The sequence below is a fragment of the Octodon degus genome, unplaced genomic scaffold, assembly GCF_000260255.1.
Source record: "Octodon degus isolate 3935 unplaced genomic scaffold, OctDeg1.0 scaffold00109, whole genome shotgun sequence".
Classification (NCBI taxonomy): Eukaryota; Metazoa; Chordata; class Mammalia; order Rodentia; family Octodontidae; genus Octodon; species Octodon degus.
The window spans coordinates 3,054,887-3,074,086 of NW_004524685.1; the positions used below are offsets into that span (position 1 = coordinate 3,054,887).

Sequence of the window (19,200 nt, forward strand, 5' to 3'; positions counted from 1 at the left end):
TGGGTCTTGCCTCTAGCCTCTTGGCAGGGAGTTCTGCTGAAGGGTTCCGTGCTGGGCCTGTGCTCTGGGTCTATTCAGGATCCCGCGGCCTCAGTCGTCTCACTCACTTGCAGGACCTGCGCTCCTGGTCTATTCAGGATCTGGAGGGCCCCAGGTCATCTCACTCACTTGCGGGGCCTGTGCTCTGGGTCTATTCAGGATCCTATGGCCTGGGTTGTCTCACTCATTCGCCAGGCCTGAGCTCTGGGTCTGTTCAGGATCCCGCGGCCCTGGGCAGTCTCACTCACTTGCACAGCCTGCGCTCTGGGTCTATTCAGGATCCTGCGGCCCCGTGTTGTCTCTGAAAGAATATTTCTTTATCCTGTTCTTTCTTTTAAAGATTACTCTTACTAAAGTCACTAATCACTTTGTATAGCTAAATTCAATAGGTAGTTCTCATTACTAATCAAAATAATTTAGAAGAGTCAGTGATACTTGGATCATTCCTTTCATGCCTTCACAGTCTCTTTGGTTTTCTCATTTGTCTTCAGAAGTCCTTCACCCTCCTCCCTCCTTTATGTCAGTGCTCCCCTCTCTATTCAGTCTTAAATGTATGTGCTCCATTAGCAGATGGATGAGAATGGTAACCTAGAGTCACCTTAAATTGTTTTTAGTTAGGTTAATTACTAAAGCATCAAACAAGCAGTACAAAAGTCTACAAGATACAAATGAAAGTGGGAAGTGGACACAGTTCCACATGGCTCCATATCTCCACATGGGGATGGGCCAGGAGTTCTATAGTCAATGCCAATGGTGTTGTTTAGGTAAACGCAGGGGCCAGCCTTTGATCCCTGGCACCACATGCTGCACTGTCCCCACCCCCTGGGCAGACTGAGCTGGCAATGAAGTCTGGGTGTGGTGTTGCATGCCTGTAATCCCAGCACTAGGAAGACAGAAATCAGGAGGATCACTATGAGTCTGAGCTGCATAGTGAGATCTTGCACACACACATACAAGACCCTAAAAACAAAAAGATACCAGTGGTGTAAGGTGAAATTAGTGCCAACATGTTACAGGAGCTCACAGCTTTTAGTTTGCTGCCTTTTATGATTATTAGGGTGAAGATAAGAACTACTCACTGCCATGTGACAAAATCCCTTGGTATTGCATAGTCTGTCATAGCTGCATGCTTCATGATTGCACTGTCCGTGCTGTATGTGGACCGCGATAGGCTTATCAATATGGCCTGCCATGTGAATCTACTTTTCTCAACCTACATTGTCTCCTTAATTGTCTCACTCATTAATATGGCCATAATTCCAAGGATGTGCCCATAAATGATGAATGGAAATGTTTTTAAATATATTTTGTTTGCTTTCTGTGAAAGTAAAGTCAATAGAGAATGGCTTCTCTCATTTTTTCCTGTGGTGCAAGAAAAAGTATGTGGATAAGTATGGCTTTTAAAGGAAAAACGAGACATACATGTTTTCTGATTTCAACTAAATCAGAAAAAACTATTGGCTGATAGGTAGTTTTTAATACTAGAATCTTTCATGTCTATGAATCCAGTAAAAATGACTTTAGTAATTACAATCCATAGTTGGAGACTTTCAATGACTATATGGAACTATCCATTAATACTAGTAGCTTCAGCACTGAATTAACTTCCCAAATATTTACTTGCTATTTTCCACTTGTATTTTGACCATTCAATGTTAACTTCATAAAATTTGAATATTATTGAAGAATATTTATACATCAGAAAATAATATCCAACTGTGTATGAATATGAAAAATAATCTTTATTCATCACTACTTATGATAAATATAATAAGTAAACAAAATTATTAAAGATTATTATTGGCAGCATTTCACAAATCTGTGAATATTTTTAATCAAAATGTTCCTGATAAATTGTTTTTGTGAGTTCATGATCACAGAGAATGAATTTAAAGATTCAGAGATATCCTTTACTTCTGTTGCTTTGGGTTTTAATACCTGGTTCTCGGTTTGCTTAGGGATTTTTTTTCTTGTCTAAGATACAAATAGTGATACTACAATATTAACAATTGCAACAGACCCCACCACGGATAAGACCATGGCAAAAGAATTCACTCCAGGACTATAACCTCCATCAGGAGTAGTAATAATAGTAGTAGTAGTAGTATTAGTAGTAGTAGTAGTTTCAGTAGGAGTAGACTGAGTTTCATTTTCATTTTCATTTTCAGGGGTAAACAAAGCTATTTGTGCAATGTTGGATACTTGTGATTTCAAATCACTTTGATCTATACTTTGAATGGCAATGAATATATGGGTTGCATTTTCTGAGATATTTTCTGGTTTAAATGTAAAGATTTCCTTGGAGTTGGCCTCCTGTGGCACCAGGTCAGTAGCATCAATTTGAAGAGAATCGTCAAAATGGTCTCTCAGGTCGAGCATACTTTCATTTATTCTTATGATATATTGTTGAGCTAAGAAAAAAGTTACATGAGGTTTAGTAATTGTAGAACATAGTATTAAAATTCTTTTTATTTTAGTAATATTTAGTTATGTAAAGTATATGCACAAAGCAGAAGTCTTGCTCATTTTTCAATAAAAGCTGAATTCTGACTTTTTTTTGACACAAAGTCTCACTGTGTAGCTTAGGCTGGCCTCGAACTTGTAGCAGTCCTCCTGTGTCAGCCTCCTGAGTGGTAGGGTTACAGGTCTTTGCCACCACACCCAGCCTGAATTCTGACTTTTAATTTCTTCCAAGTGCTACTAACTTTGTATGAAAAGTAGGACAAATTAAAATGTATCATGCTTCACTGATTAAAAAGAAGTCAGATTTTATTGTGAATACTTTGCTGAGTTGTTAATTAAAAAGCATTCTTCCCTAACCCACCCTTTTACGCTTTCTTTTGCAATGAATACTTTTCACCGCATGAATAAACCACCTGACATTTCATTCTTACCTTTTCCAGAATCAAGATCCTCTCCCGGTGCTGTCCACCTTAAGGTGATGTTGTCACTGTCAAATGTGCCATCAAGGTCAGTGATTTGACTTGGTGGATACATATCACCAGACTGTGCTTGGAATCCTGATAGCACAAATGCACCTCCAGATGCTGTTCTGCTGAAACTCTCCCCAAATGTCTGAGTAGTCTCATTAGTTTCTGGTCTTGGGTTTCCTTTAATTTCTCCTGCATTAAAAAATCCTCTTGTTTAAAGTGGGGAAAAATGCACTTCTGTTTTTAGGACTTAATGAATTACCTTCAATGTGTTTTTATTTTTGTCATACAGGTACATTTTTACTAAGTCTTGTGACACCAATCTTAAGTAGCCAATTGGTGGGAAAATTCTTTAGTATTATAACCAGTTTATTGACCTTTATTTTTATTTATTTATTTTTATGTATTTGGTACAGGGCTACAGGGTCTACAGGGTCTCACTATGTAGACTGGACTCATAGTGATTCTCCTGTTTTCAACCTCCCAAGTGCTGGGATTACAGGCACGAACCACTATGCGCAGTCTCAATCGCCCTCTCAGCGTGCCCCAGGAGTGGACCAGCACAGCATGCCATGCCAGGGATGTAACCCTGGCCACTGCACTCTACCTAAGCAGATGCTTTATTCTGCTGAGCTTTCTGGCTGGCCCTTATTGTAGTGTAAATCCATGTAACAAATTGCCTTGAAATGAAGATTGCACTGAATGAGATTTATGCTATATAATTCAATGTATGTTTTTTTTTTAAACTATTGCATTTTCTCTTAAATTATCTTCAAGCTAGGGCTGGAGAGATAGCTCAGTGGTATAAGTGTCTGCCTGGCAAGTGTAGTCATAAATTTGATCCCCAGTACCAAAACAATAAAATAAAAATAAAAGTTATCTCCAAGCAAGGAATATATCTGGAGAAATTGCTAGTTCCCTTCCAACCACTTGGGTCAGGCCTTTTACCTCCCTGCTATAAATGGGTGACAACTGCAAACAAAAAACCTAGAAAAGATACAAGAGACAAGACCAAACAAAGGAAAGGTATCAAAGAATGTGGTGTTTATACATGGCATCATGTTACGCTATGCACTTTTTTCTTTAGACTTAAGGCATTGTAAATAAATACTGTTGAATCATGTGTATTTTGAAAGATTAAGTCTGCTACTGGCTTATACTAAGGCTCAGGATATATTGGATTTTTACCTGCATCTTGAGCTGAACACTAGGTGTATTATTGTTGCTATTATCAAGGGCATTCCAAAGTAACAGTCCTAGCTGGTACCTTGGAGTGTTACTATGTGCCAGGACTTTTTGTAAAGGTGACTTTGGAGGCAGGTAATTGAGATCTTCATTCCATAAATAGGAAAAGTTAAACTCTGAGTTGTAAAATGTTTGATATTTTACCTCAGTCAGATCAAATCACAGATATTATTTCAGCTATCACTGGATTTCAGACACTATAAGGTACGCACCATTCTCAACCCAGCCTGGTACAAATGCAGCCCTATTCAGTGGTGAGCTGCGTCTGGTAGAGTTTTCTCCTCCATTAACTCGCACTTTTAAGCTGTATCTGCCATCTTCTGTAAAACTTGTAAAATACCTGGAGTAGACCCCATCATCTTTGAAAGCATCGGCACCTTGTTATGGAAATGGAGAAATAGAGTATTGTAAATTCAAGAAGAAACTCATACATTTTGTAAGATAGGCATTGGTCTTGATAAACAACACTCTAAATTTGGCATGTTATATTGGGAATGACTTACTGGAGTATCTCCATTATACTCTGCCTAAAGAGTACACTGCTGAATTCATGCCCTTGAGTTATTTTGGTACCTGTGTATCTATACTTCTAAACACATGCTTGCAGTTAGTGTTTGTGTATGATAATAAATACTTATATACTACATCTTTCTTTCCCATATCCACTTGTATGTGATTAATGGTATTCTTTTTTTAAACCATTTTTCTGGCAATTGGTTTTCTCATCTAATCACATTAATTGTTTCATCTTTCTATTTAAATCTCGTGAGTCCTTACTAAGAAAAACTATCCCTTGAAGGATTTAGTTATAGAAAACTAAAACTATGTTTTGTCTTATCTTCAAATGCTGTTGTGTTTTCAACTCTTGCTGTCCTGATATATTAACTGTCTAGTTTGAAAGAATAGAATTCCACTTACTTACAGTTGAGAAATTTAGAAACACTGTACTTTTAAACCACTTGTTAAATTGCAAAATATATTTCCTAGCACATTTAATCCTGTAAGTCAAAGGATCTTAAAATGAGGTTCAGTAGTTAGACTAGAAGTAGCTGTGTCTCTCAAAATCTAGAGATTTTTATACATGCTAATTAATGAGAGTATCCAGAAAAGGGTCTTAGTTTTATGTGTTTTACCCAAGCCTTCAGAGGTTTCCTTTGCACACTCACATGTAAGTTTGTATGCTGCCCTAAGTCATGATTAATTACTGATACCTCCTTAGGTAAAGGCATTTCAAGTAAGATAATTGTCCAATTAGCTAAAAATTCAGATGGTAAAGTGGCAAGAAATGAAAAAACACGCAGGTAAGTTTTAACATTGTGTAGATGAGGCATAAGAGGCAAGGGCTATTCATGGGAGAAGCCACTGAGGAACATCATTTGTCAACGACAGTTGAAGACAGGATTGTAAAATGAATAAATTACATGGAAAATGGTACACATAGAATTTCCAGACTCAGCCCAAGCCCAGACCTGGTGAGTGTGTGGGAAAGCTTCTTCGCTCCCCTGTACCTGCTGGACCCCTCCTGACCCAGCCCAAGCCCAGCATGTGAGTGAGACCTTCAGCCATGCTCTTGAGACCCCTTCGAACCCCTCAGAACCAGCGCAGGCCCGGTGTGTGAAAGAGAACTTCCACTGTTTTCTCGGGACCCCTCTAGACCCAGCCCAAGCCTGTCCTGGAGAGTATGTAGGACAGCCTCCACACTCCCCTTTGCCTTCGGATCCCTTTGCATGCAGCTCAGGTCCACTTGTGAGCGAGTCCTTCTGTCCTGCTCTCTAGACCCCTCCAGATCCAGCCCAGTCCTGGCATACAGGCCTGGTGTGAAACTCTGCAGCTGAAATCCCTGCAGAGAGGCTAGGGGCCAGAACCACCCAATTAATCCAGGAGCAGAGCATCTTGCCAGAGGGGCACAACAGGTTCACTTCCAAGGGCTGCAGCAGGAAGAAGCTGAGCACCAAGCCAGGCACAACTGGATGAATTCAAACTTCATAGATCTGCACCCAAATTTCAGTAGGTTCTAAGGTTATAACTGCACCAAAGCTCTACAACAAAGGTCAGAGGATAACGCTATACAAAATGATAAAGAGAAGGAGCAAAATGCAATCTCAGGCCCCAAGCCCACCCAGAACAAGTATAAAAGACACTAGCACAGAAGAAGTTAAAAGGAATCACACGGCTGAAATTTCTGAATTAATAGTGTTTGAAGTAAAGAAACAACTGCAGAAAGGTATAGAGAAAGTCAGATCAGAAATAACCTCTGAGCCTGGGGAGATGGCTCAGTGGAATAAGTGCTTCCCTGGCAAGTGCAAGGGCTTGAATTCATTCCCCACTTAAAAAAAAAAGAGATAACCTCTGAAATAAAAAAAGAAATCTCTGAATTAATAGTATGAAGTAAAGAATCAAATGCAGAAACATATAGAGGAAATCAGGTCAAAAATAACCTCTGAAGTAAGAAAAGAAAGGATAACTATAATGAAAGAATTAATAACTGCTTCTCAAGAAGACACTGATAAAAAATAGAGATTAGAAAAACAATGGAATCCTTGAATGAGCAATATAGAAAAGAAATAGATCGCATGAAGCAGAGTCAAAGAGATGTAGAGGAACTTAAAATCTTAAACACAAGCTTGCAAAACCATTTGAGTGAATGTGAATATAGAGTTTCAGATCTTGAAGATGCTGGTACAGCTAGTGAAAAGGTAAGAAAAGATCTCTTAAAAACAACTAGGATGCAGGAAAAAATAATTCATTGCCTGCAAGATGATGCAAAGATGAACAACATGAGACTAATAGGCATCAGTGAGAAAGATGGAGTCAATACAAATTGTTCATTTCTCATGTCACTAGGCTTGAACAGAAAGTCAGGTTCCCCCCCAAAAAACCTTAGAGTCTGGAAAAGATCTTTAAGCACAAGTTATGCACACAAAACAGGAATACAGAGCCTGGCCAGTACTATTCCTTCTTTCCTGCCAGTCAGACCTGGTATCAGATTCCCCATCGATGTACCCTCCCTTCTGTGGTAGTTTTCACTGCTCTTGGACTGCAATGCTCAGGACTGCATTTTTATTTTGTTCTAGCTTCTGGGAATTACTCCTGCTGCTTTCCCTTTCCCTCCCACTGGCCTGGGTTCTACTACTTAGCCCTGTCTTGTTGCTTGTACTTCACTGTCCCTGCCCAGACCCTCTTGATAATGTACATTTCTTCTTCTGAGAAGCACTAACCTAAAAGTCTTGATTCTCAACTTACCTTCCTTAATGAGACTTACTGGTGTCAGACATTGGCTATCTAGATAACCATAACTTTAACAATAATTAACATTTACTGAATGCTTAGCATGTACAATATACTTGCTAAACATTTTGTAAGTTTTACCTGCTACAATTTCCTGCTATTCCTTTTATTCCTCCATAATCTACCTTAATTCATTGGATGCCTGTCTTCTTGCTCCACACTACTTGTAGGATAACATTCTTAGTTATAAAATGTAAACTCTTTCATAAGAGCTTGTGAATTACCTGCACCATTGTCCAGCAGGTCCAAATTGTGTGTGTTTCCACTGCTCGATTCAATGATAGCAGTCACACTGACTCCAAGAATAGGCACATACCCTTGTTGAACTTCTGCATACACAATCATGGGGCTGGGGAAGGTGTTTGTGTCTTTATTCATTTTAGCGCTCACTGTGATCGGAGGCACAGAGGAGTTTGCTGCCCGTGAAGTTACTGTCATAGTCAGTATTTCTGAGTCTGCTTTGGCTTGAAGATTGTAAGTCCACATGCCCACCTAAAATGGTCATTGAAAACATGCTAAGTACCCATTATGAAGCTATTTTCTGGTTTCATTATGGAATTTTAAAATAAATCATAGAAGTGTGGATGAGGATAAACAGGTGGTTGATGGTTTTGAGGTTTTAAGAAGAGAGGAGTTGGGGTGGTTTATCCAGGGCACCCTGATAAAGCCTTACATGTTGTGCATACTGTATGATATATCAATTGGAAAAATAAGTGTGCCAGGGCTGTAGCCTTGTTTGCTGACCTCAGTAGAAATGTGCATTTCTCATGCTGCTCCCATACTTCCTTCTTGAGCTACCTTTTCTTCCTTTCTCTTGATATATAGTTTGTTTTTCCTGACTTTTGTCATTACAACTTTCAGGATCATAGTCAAGGAAAGAACATAGGATTTAATTTCACATATGGCATGATCATCAGCATACACAGTTATGGTGTTAGTTTATTTTCTGCATTAAAAAATTCAGAGGAAGTGTGAAAGTTGACCGCTTACCTGTGCATTTCCTGGAATAGTGACATAGGCCATTCTGGAATCACTGTCCTGGGTGAATGTTTCTATCAGTGCTCCACTGGGATCCAAGAGAGAAAAGTTGGGAGTCTGTGCAGTCCAAGTGATGAGAAAGAATGTGTCCTTTCCCACGGTGCTGTCAATTACCACAGTACCATTCATCCAGGTATCAGCGCTCAATGCTAATCCTTTACTTTCAAGCTGTTTAAATATATTTTAAAAATTATTGACTACAGAAAATAATAATTTAAGTCATGTTTCTTTTAAAAATGATTTTTAATATTTCTAGTCTGAAAACAAATTTATATGTGGTATACCACCTTAGAATTGTCAACTTAGCTAATTGGAATGCAGTATTTGTCAGGCAGAGTATGAGAAGAAAACATCAGAAGGAAGGAGGGTCTATAATAAGAAGCTTAGAGCAGGAACAAGAGTTTTACAGCTGGGGATATCATCCTATTATTGTTTCCCCAATTTTCTGGGTAAAACACCAGGTAACCTTTAGATCTTTAGTAGCTACAGTCAGCGTTACAGGGAAGGCCTGTCCATAATGGGTGTGTGTGTGTGTTTCTCTTTCATTCTAAACGTTTTCATGGTGATCCTAGGGAGAACAGTGATGGGAAACTAGAGCATTTGATGGAGGCAGAGTGAAGGCTTCAGAGATAAATGACTAGTAAAGAACTGATGCAAACTCTCATGAATATTTTCCTGATTTGATATCTTGAAATAAATTTCAAGCAAGTAGAAGGGTGAAACACTGTACAGAAAGTATATTCAAGGAAAGGGGAAACTGATGTGTCAATGATGAACTCCTAAGAAAAGGAAAGTTAAAAAAGCACCTTTTATGAGAGGAGCTTTACAGAAACTATTTGTAATTTTGTAATAATGCTTAGTGTAAGGAAGTCTGGAATGTTGAGATTAATTTATTTTTTAAAGTGAGAAATTTGTAGGGATCTTGCTACTTCTGTAAGTTCACCAGGTGGAGCTCCAACTTGTGATATTTTTGCCCTAGCCTCCCATAATGCTATGGACCTGTTTACATATTTTGAAGTGTGTACAAATTATGGAAGAGCTGAACAGACTAATTAACAAAGTTATTATCTCTGATAATTATCATTGTTTTGTGATGAGAACAATCAAATTCACTAATTTGGTGATTTTCAATACCATGTCATTAACTATCATCACCATGTTTATATAATAGTTCTCTTGATATTATTTCTTCTACCTAACTGAACATTGTATCCTTTTCCTAACATCTCTCTCAACCCCACACCCCAATAGCTACTAATAGGCTACTCCGCTTCTCAGCCCAAGTTTTCAGATTCCACATGTAAGTGAGGTCACCGTTTTTCTGTGTGTGCCATATTTCACTTGTTCTAAAGTTCCAGGTGATCTCACTTTATTCACTCTCTTTGGTGTTTTCTAGGGTGTGCCTGTCCCAGAACAATAAGAAATCTTATTTCTACTGTACTACAGTCCTCAACCAAAAACACCTTCAGTGCCATGCTGATAGAAGAAAATTAATTTTACTTTAAAACAAACAAACTTTAGTTACTTAGTAGTCTTCTTTCTAGCTGACTGCAGTATTCTACTTCTATGCTCTTAAATGGTTTTTGAGATATTATGCTTGTAGTTACCACCACCCAAAGTTATTAAGGGAAAACCAGTACAAAACAATATTTCAAAAATCCCTTTTTTCAAAAAAATTATTTTTCCTTTCTTGTAAGACAGTAATATTTTCTCCATCAATCAGGTTGAAAAGCCCTCAGACATGCTCTTTATTTTCCTTTAATTTATTCTTCACCTACTGCCAGGCTAGAGCTCAGATGAATTGTTAATATATTTCTGCAGGGGAAAACTGTAAACCAGAGCTCCAATAACTGCTGGTAATCTGCACATATACTATTCTGTAATTTTTTCTTTTCTTAGTATTGGTAAATAGAAGAAATAGGCTTGTTTAAATAGTAAAGCAGGAAATTTTAATTTAACTAATGATTTGATAAACAGGAAAACAAAAGCTTTGGGCATTAAGAGATGTAAGAGAGACTTTAGGGTACTGAAAAGATGGGAAACATTTTTAAGACACATACAGTATCAACACAGCCCATTTATAGTGAAATGTTGAGGAGATAGTTCAGCAGTCTAAGCAGCCACCTAGCATGTGCAAGGAACCAGGTTTGATCCCAGTACCACATACCCTGCTGGCCCTGGAACCTTGAGTGTGCTGTGCTGACCACCAAAACCGGGTGTGGTGGCACATGCCTGTTATCTCAGTGCTGGGGAAGCTGAGACAGGAGGCTCACTACAAGTCTGAGCTGTGTAGTGAGACCCTGTGCCAAATAAATAAATAGATAAATAAATAAGATTAAAAAACAAAAAAGGAACTAAAGGTGATTCAAATGTTCTGAATCTAAATAAGCAGAAATGATGGTGATATTGAGACACAGGTGAGGAAAAAAAGTAGAAATCAGAAAGAAGTAAATAAAGTAAAAAGTCAGTGGGAGAGAAACTGTTGAGGAGGTGAGAGAAGCCCTGGCATGTAGAGAATTATTTGCTCTGCCTTTGGCCTATTTATTTCCATGATATATTTCTTCAATTCCAAATTAGGTGAGTGAGTTCATTTGCCCAAATCTATGCCACAGAAGAGAAGGACAAGGAAAGCTCAGAAACGTGTTTTTTAATATATTTGTAGAAATATTTATTTTGGACAAAGTCTAGTTTGATAGAAAATTAATATTGCTAGGTGCTAGTGTTATTCCTTAATTAAACCCAATAGCAATATAAAAAAATTTGTCTGCTACTTGATGACATATTTAACTCTTCTTAATCACTTAGTTTGGGTATTCTAAAGAATACTAAACTCTGGGGGGCCTGCCCCTTAGCTCCGTTCTTTAAGTGGCTGCTTCAACAAAGCAGTCAGGCTCAGGTTGCTGTGGTTCGATCCCCACAACTCAAGCCAGCCAATCATGCCCTGAAGGCATCCGGAGAGAAAAAAAAAGAATACTAAACTCTATTTTAGGTTTTGATCTTAGTTAAAATTTTAATTAAAAATTTGAGAAAAATGCAGAACTCAAAACTTATAGTTACCAACTTCTTTTTCTTGGTTGTGGAAAATGCAAACAAAAATCTGAGGAGCTGGAACTCTCACCTGAAGGGACTTCTGGCTGAGAGCTGCATTTTCTGACATAAGGGCTGCAAAAGCATCGATGAGGCCATTGTTCTGGGCTTTGTCTGAAGAATAGTAAGCTTTTCCTCCTAAAATATAAAGGCATGAGATGGTTGATTTCTAGAAAACAAGTACTTTTTAGTACTGTTATGCATAAGGCAACAGTTTAAAGAAAGTCATAGTTTTAGTGTGTGTTAAAACAGACCGATGTCAGACGCTGTAAGGTTAACTCTGAAGTGCTAATTTAGAATTGGGAAGCACAAGATACTGTGCTATCTCAGTGTCAAAGTCTTATCTAGGTGAAATGCAGTACATCAAATCAGTATACTATGAAATGTGTTACAGTACTATTTAATTACTTCACAGTCTTTAAACAACTACCTTTATTTAAGATATAGTTCTAACAAAGTTGATTATTTGATTTTTCAGACAAAATTGAACAGAAAGAAAAAAATAGAATTCCTCTATTTTCCCCCCGGTAATGAAGAAATGTTATTTGATGATGTGACTTGATTAGCAGCTTTGTCTCTCTGTACAGCCAGTCTCTTGAGAATCGCTGGCACAGAGACTAAGCTAGGTGATCTCCAACTCCTGGCACAACACCCACAGCGGAGGAGCTCAACAAGTGTTGAGTTGTCAACAATGACAATTGCACATTGCCATAAAAGGCCTTGGATATGTAGATCATGTTTTACCTGTTATAGTTGCCATCTCTTTTACTGCTGCATCAGCTGTTGGTCCCAGAGCAATGAAATGAATGATGGCCCCGCTTTCTCGTACTTCACCAATACAGCTGCTTGCTGTATTGTCTTCCCCATCAGTCAGCAGCACTATTTCAGACCCATCTAAGTCAAAGTTTTTGTTTGTAATGACCTGCAGACAGAATTCAGACATAACTTTCATACTAGAGCTAATAGATTGGTGGGAAATTAGAAAATAACACTGTTTACTTCTTCAACCCAATTTCATAAAATTCTTCCTTGCCAATCTGCAGTGCCACTAGCTTCTAACACTTCTTAGAACAATCTCAATCTTTTCTATCCTTTCCTCAAGGTAGTTCAAATTCCCTGCTGTACTCAAATAGCTCAGTCTTATCCTTCAAATTTGAACTTAAAGTCATCCTTTAGAAAAGTCTCAGTGGCCTCTTTATACAGTGAATCCCTTCCTTTCCAAATTACTCATCACAGTTTTCAGAGCACAGAGCATTGAGAGGGGAGAACTGAGAAGAAGATTGAAAGGAGAGAAGAGCAATGTTAGTGTCCAGGAGATATGAATAACCACAAATTGAGAAAAACAGACTTAATTTTATAGAAAGGAAGACAACTTCTAAGCAGGAGCATGAGCCAATTAATATTAATTATGCATTCAAGAAGAGTATCTAGAGAATTTTATAATGTGATAAATATTTTTGTAAGTATATAACTATAATTTTATTTAATATTCATAATAAGCCTTTCAGGTAGGCATTTACATTTCCTCTATTTTATAAATAAGGTATAGAAAATCCAGAGACTGACAAATTTGCCTAAACTTACAAAGGTAGTAAGTAGCAGAGCCAGTATTCTGCTGTCAAAGCTCACATGCTAACTCATGGTTTACCTTAAATATGACTGTCACTGCTATGTTAGATTTAATAGATATAAAATACTTTTCCTTATAGAATGTTACATAAACAGAAAGGATATCTGGCTCAAAGTAAACTCACATCATGTAAACCAGTTATTGCCCTAAAGATTGACAGTTTTTATACCAAAGCATATTTCTTATTTAACTGACATTTATTTAACACTATTCTATATTAACAAGAAAGTAAAATCTTTGACCTCACTGAGTTAATAATCTAGCAGCATTCTTTTTATTTTAAAGAAAAGAAAAAAGACATAACAATGGTATAACATTTCAAAACAATCTTGTAGGAGAGTAACAATGGCTAGCACATTGAGTATAGATAATCTTCAAAGTAGTTGCTCATATTACAAGATAAAGGCATGAATAATTGATCAAATAATATAGGTAACCTTTCTTTTCAATGAGCTAAGAGTAATTAGTAGTATAACTATCTTTTTGGGTTTTTTTTGGCCAGTTCAGTCCACCCTGAGGGCAGGGCTGGTGCACTATGTAGTGCCAAGGATTGAACCATGATCCCCTGTGCCTGCCTACGCTTGCCTAAGCAGGTGCTTTAGACTACTGAGCTATCTCACCAGCCCCAGCAGTAAAACTATCTTAACTGTCATATATACGTCTATATATCTATATATCTATATATAATATATTATATATAAAGTATGCATTCAAGAAAAGTATCTAGAAAATTTTCTAATATACATATTGTTTTAAGTATATAACTATAATTTTATTTAATATTCATAATAATCCTTTCAGGTAGATATTTGCATCTATCTATCTATCTATCTATCTATCTATCTACCTATCTATAGTTTTCGTTTTCCTTTGTTTTTTCTCCTTCTCTGTATTCCAGTTTCTCTTTCCTTTGAGCAGTTTCTTCCCATTTTACAATATCTATTGTACATTTTGGATCTTATTTATTCTTTCAGCTTCTTAAACTAGGGAGGCAATATGATGTTTACACATGTGAAACTGATTTATTTCACTTATGATTATGGTCTCTGGTTACATCCATTTACCTATAAATTTCTTAAGTTTATCCTTTATAGCTGAGTAGTACTCCATTGTATGAAATACCACATCTAGTGGCATTTTTATAGTAATGTATTTCTCCATAGTTTATTCATTGATTCACTGACTCACTAGAAAGTCATTAAGTGATTTTTTATATGTGCTTTGTCCTGTGCCTCTTATGTTAAAATTAGGCAACAATTTTGTGAAATAACACTTCACTTTAACATGTATTGAAACAACAATAATGACAAAAAACTCAAAATACATAAATAGGATGATTTTCACCTGAAATGCAGTTCTAATCCCAGCGCAGATGGAAGTTCCTCCCAGAGCTACCGTAGGCAAGTTCTTCAGGAGCGTGTCTCTTTCGCTGTTGTTTCTTATCTGTATTAACTCACTTGTAATGCTTGCAACACTATCAAATTGAACCATTCCTACCCAGGAGCCATTCTCCACAGTCTGCAGCAGGAAGTGTTTTGCTGCTTGATTCATTCGGTTGAGGCGATTATCATTCTGAATAAAAAAAGAGAAAGAAAACAACCAAATAGTTTTCATCTGGAAGATAGTCTCATCACACATAAGAATGCACACGGCTGTCTTAACACGGAGTCACATCCCAGACTTTACAAATCCAACCAGACTAACTGGACTCCATTCAGAGTTGAAATTATCCCCTTTACTGAGAATTAGTTTGCCCCATGAGTGAAACTAAACTGAGCTGACGCTGAATTCTGAAAAGCCTGGTCCTTACCACCTCTTTTTTCCTTTTCTACTCCTAATGTTCCCTCAACATTTATCCACCAATAGTTTAACTGGAGTTGGCTCTTTGTAACTGCTGGGAGTGGGTGGAGCTGGAAATCAGTCATATGTGTGAGGACGGGACAAGGCCACAGTGCCTAAAGCAGTCAAGCTACCTCAGGCTGGAGAAAAGCATCCTGTCTGGACAGTTTCAGGCACTAGTCCTTAGGCAACTTTGTGTCTCCCAATAATAACTTTGCAAAGGTATAATAAATGCCCCTCCTGTAGTTCTTGCCCATCAATCAGAGGCTTCCACTTGACCCATCTCTTGTCTCTTGTCTATCTTTATCTCATTTCTGCTATTTCTCCCTGGCATACACAGAGAGACCAACAAGTCCCTACAGGTAACTTACTGGATTCATATACTGAATGGGCAAATATTGCAAGTATTTCCTCTAAAATCAGGAAGGAGACAAGAATGTTTATAGTTTCAGCACTTCTGTTTGACATAGTATATGAAATTTTATAATTTTTTATGTATTTTAGTACAGGGTCTATGAGGTCTCACTACATAGATCAGACTCATAGTGATTCTCCTGTGTTCAGCCTCCCAAGTGCTGGGATTAAAGGCACATGCCACCATGCCCAGTCTTCATCACTGTCTCAATGTGCCCCGGGGGTGGGGCTGGCACAGCACACCAGGCATTGAGCCCTGGCTGTTGCGCTCTGCCTAAGCAGGCGCTTTAGTCTGCTGAGCTATCTGGCCAGTCCCAGCATATGAAATTTTAGCCAGAACCATTAGGCAAGAGAAAGAACTGAAAGAAATAAAAACAAGAAAGAAGAAGTCAAATTTTCCTTATTTACAAATGATATGATCTTATATTTAGAAGAGCCTAAGGACTCTGCAAAAAAGACTTTTAGATCTGCTAAATAACTTCAGCAAAGTAGCAGGGACAAAATCAACACTACAAAATTAATAGCTTTTCTGTACACCAATTAATAGCTTTTCCATAATGAAATAACTGAGAAAGAAATCAAGAAAACAATTCCATTTAGAACAGCATCAAATGTTTATCTAAAAATGAACCTATCCAAGAAAGTGAAAGTCCCCTATAATGAAATTGAAAAGAGACAAGAAGAGATGGTTAAAAAAAAAAAGAAGATATGGAAAGATCTTCTATATTTATGAATTGGTAGAATTAACAGCATTCAAATGCCAATATTAACAAAAGTGTTCTACAGATTCAATATAATCCCCATTAAAATACTAAAAGGGAATCTGCACACAACTAGGAAATCCACCCTGAAATTCATATGCAGACACAAAAGACCCAGAAGAATAAAAGCAATTCTAAGCAAAAAGCAAAGCTGACAACATAATGCCTGATTTCAAATAATATTACAAAGCCATAGTAACAAAAGCATCTTGATACTGGCACACAATAGACATGTGAACCAATACAAGACACTAAAGAACAAGGAAACACCCCCCCAACTATGGCCCTCTGATTTTTCATAAATGGGTCAACACACACATTGTAGCAAAGACAGCCCTTTAAACAAATGGTGTTCAGAAAACTGCATATCCATATGCAAAAGACTAAAACTAGATTCGTATTTCTCACCTGGTACAAAAATCAATTTAAAATGTATCAAAGACCTGGGTGAAATATTCAAAACTTTGAAACTCCTAGAAGAAAATATAGGTGAAATACTTGAAGCCATAACTTCACAAAAGACTTCCTGACAAGCACTCCAGTAGCATAAGAAATGATAGGAGGAATCAACAAATGGGACTATAAAATTCAACATTTCTGTATAGTAAAAGAATCAATCAAGAGAATAAAGAAACTATTTACAGAATGAGAGAAAATCTTTTCCAGTTTTCTTCAGACAATGACATATATATATATATATTAATATATATCTCAATCTATAAATAGGCAAATGAACTAACAATAATAGTGTTTCAGATAAACCTTAATGGTTATGATACTGCCATTGTGCAAAGATGGGAAAAATGAATTGAAGAGACACTCCCAAAAGAAGAAACAATAGTGGCTAATAAGCATTAAAAAAACCCCTTATTATCCATTACATATAGGCAAATCAAAACTACATTAAAGTTGTATCTTATATCAATGGCTACCACCAACAACACAAAAACAACAAATGCCCGTGAGGATAGGGGTCGAGGCAAGAATTTTTCCACACTGTTGGTAGAAATGTTAATTGGTACAGCCACTATGAAAATCGATGCAGCTCTTCCTCTTAAAACTAAAAGTAGAACTACTGTGTAACCCAACTATACCAGTCCTTGTTAGATGCCAGAAAGAAATAAAGCCTGCATATGGTAGTGATACGAATATAGACATGTTTATTGCCAAGTAATTCACAATAATAAAGATATAGAACCAGCTTAATTCCCCTTAAATGGATGAACAGATAAAGGAAATATGGTGCATAATGAAGTATTATTTAGGCAAAGACTGAAGTCATGTATTTTCAGGGAAATAAATGAAACCTGAAGTTTTCATGTTAAACAAAGTAAGCCAGACTCATAAAGACAATTATCGCATGTTTTCCCTAAATGTGGAATCTTTAAAAAGAAAAAGGAAAGTAGAAGAGACTTAAGAAGACAGGAATAAGCATGATGGAGAATGGACAAAAAGGATCCGAGGCATTGATATGATGATCATGATATGTCATATACATGTAAGAATATCATGCTGAAATGCAATGTTTGGCAAAATTACCAGGCAGTAATCACAGCAACTGCAACAAAAACTCGTGCTCATGTCCCTCTTTCCTACGTGACTGCCCAGAACATACACTTCCTTATACGTTTGTGTCCTTCATTCCCTCACCACCACACTCCTTGCTATATACCCACAACTCACACCCAAATTTCCCTCTGAATTCCTGAAACAGATCACGGTGGAAAAGTCCATATTTGAAGCTCTCTCCCACTTTACTTTGTCTTTGAACCTAGATCTCACAGTATGCTCCCTCTCAGGAACCTCTTCTCTCCCCAGTGACATTTGCTGGATCACTTGTATGTGCTGACACCAGCACTTTCCCAGCCTCTTTGAAATCCTGTGCTACTGTGGCTCATTTCATTAAACTGTATCTTTCTTTGCTTTTTTCACTACACATCTCCCACTTTAGCTGAAGATTTTATTCCTAGTCTTTAGCATGTCCTGTTCTGCCTCAAGTATGCATCCTTTTAGGTACCTTGTCAAATTGCATTGCTTGATTATAATTCATTCATTACATATATTTATTGATCACTTCTATGGGATGAACTCTTTTCTATATCCAGTGGTTTCAAAGATACATTAGACAGTGTTCCAGTTCCTTGACACTCTCTCAGTCTAGTTGATAGAAGCAGGTATACTTTCAAAAATGAATATGGTCATAGAGGTATGCACAGTGAAGTGCTGGGAGTTAACAGAAGGTCCTACAACATCTGATACAGCCAGCATATTTTGTAGAGCAAGTATCTCTCCTAAATTAGAAGGAGAAGCATAGCTTAACCAGATAATACAAAAAGGAGAAAAAGCATTCACTATTGAACCAAGAACCTCTCAAGGACATGGATCTCTATTCTTACAGCCTAGCACAATACCTTGTATTTGCTGCATAATAATGAAGGAAATGGCTGCATCTAAGCATACATTCTTTGTTGTGATGTTTTGTCTGTTTCTTTGAGTATAAAGAAGTCCTTTGTACAGATAGTACAAATAAGAAAAGTCATTGCTAGGGCTTCTGATGAATGTTCTTGTTCCTTAACCTGCAAAGTGGTCTAATATTCACTAATCCTCATGTTCTCAAACATTTTTCAAAGAAAGAATCATGCCTAAAAGCAAGTTCTTCAGTCTCTAGTACTGATCTTTTAACTAAAGCTCGACTAAGAGTTTCCACAATAAACCATTTTTTTTTTCTGGGGGAGGGGAGGAGGGGATAGGGTTAGGTCTTTGGAACTTTACTGACCCTTTTTTTTTTTTACTATAGTTTTTGTTTCAATATCTTGAGGACATGATCGCCAGAAATGATGATGCTTTATGTCACCATATGATTTGGAACAATCCAGTATAGGTAGAGTACAGTGCATTCCTAGCATTTAATTAACACCAATGCTACATC

At 37.3% G+C, this 19,200-nt stretch overlaps 1 protein-coding gene across 1 annotated transcript in view; it reads right to left on the bottom strand.

The window, feature by feature from the left end:
• Positions 1 to 2,013: 2,013 nt before the first annotated feature.
• The window catches only part of LOC101578289 (calcium-activated chloride channel regulator 4-like), a 29,804-nt gene continuing 12,617 nt past the window's right edge, over positions 2,014 to 19,200 (bottom strand). Inside the window, exons 7-14 of the mRNA XM_004639315.1 lie at positions 14,602 to 14,829; positions 12,372 to 12,549; positions 11,659 to 11,765; positions 8,493 to 8,708; positions 7,727 to 7,994; positions 4,427 to 4,591; positions 2,934 to 3,161; positions 2,014 to 2,450 (exon numbers count right to left, since the gene is read on the bottom strand). Of these exons, the coding sequence (XP_004639372.1) occupies positions 2,014 to 2,450; positions 2,934 to 3,161; positions 4,427 to 4,591; positions 7,727 to 7,994; positions 8,493 to 8,708; positions 11,659 to 11,765; positions 12,372 to 12,549; positions 14,602 to 14,829 (1,827 nt within the window). The remainder of the gene's footprint in view (positions 2,451 to 2,933; positions 3,162 to 4,426; positions 4,592 to 7,726; positions 7,995 to 8,492; positions 8,709 to 11,658; positions 11,766 to 12,371; positions 12,550 to 14,601; positions 14,830 to 19,200) is intronic.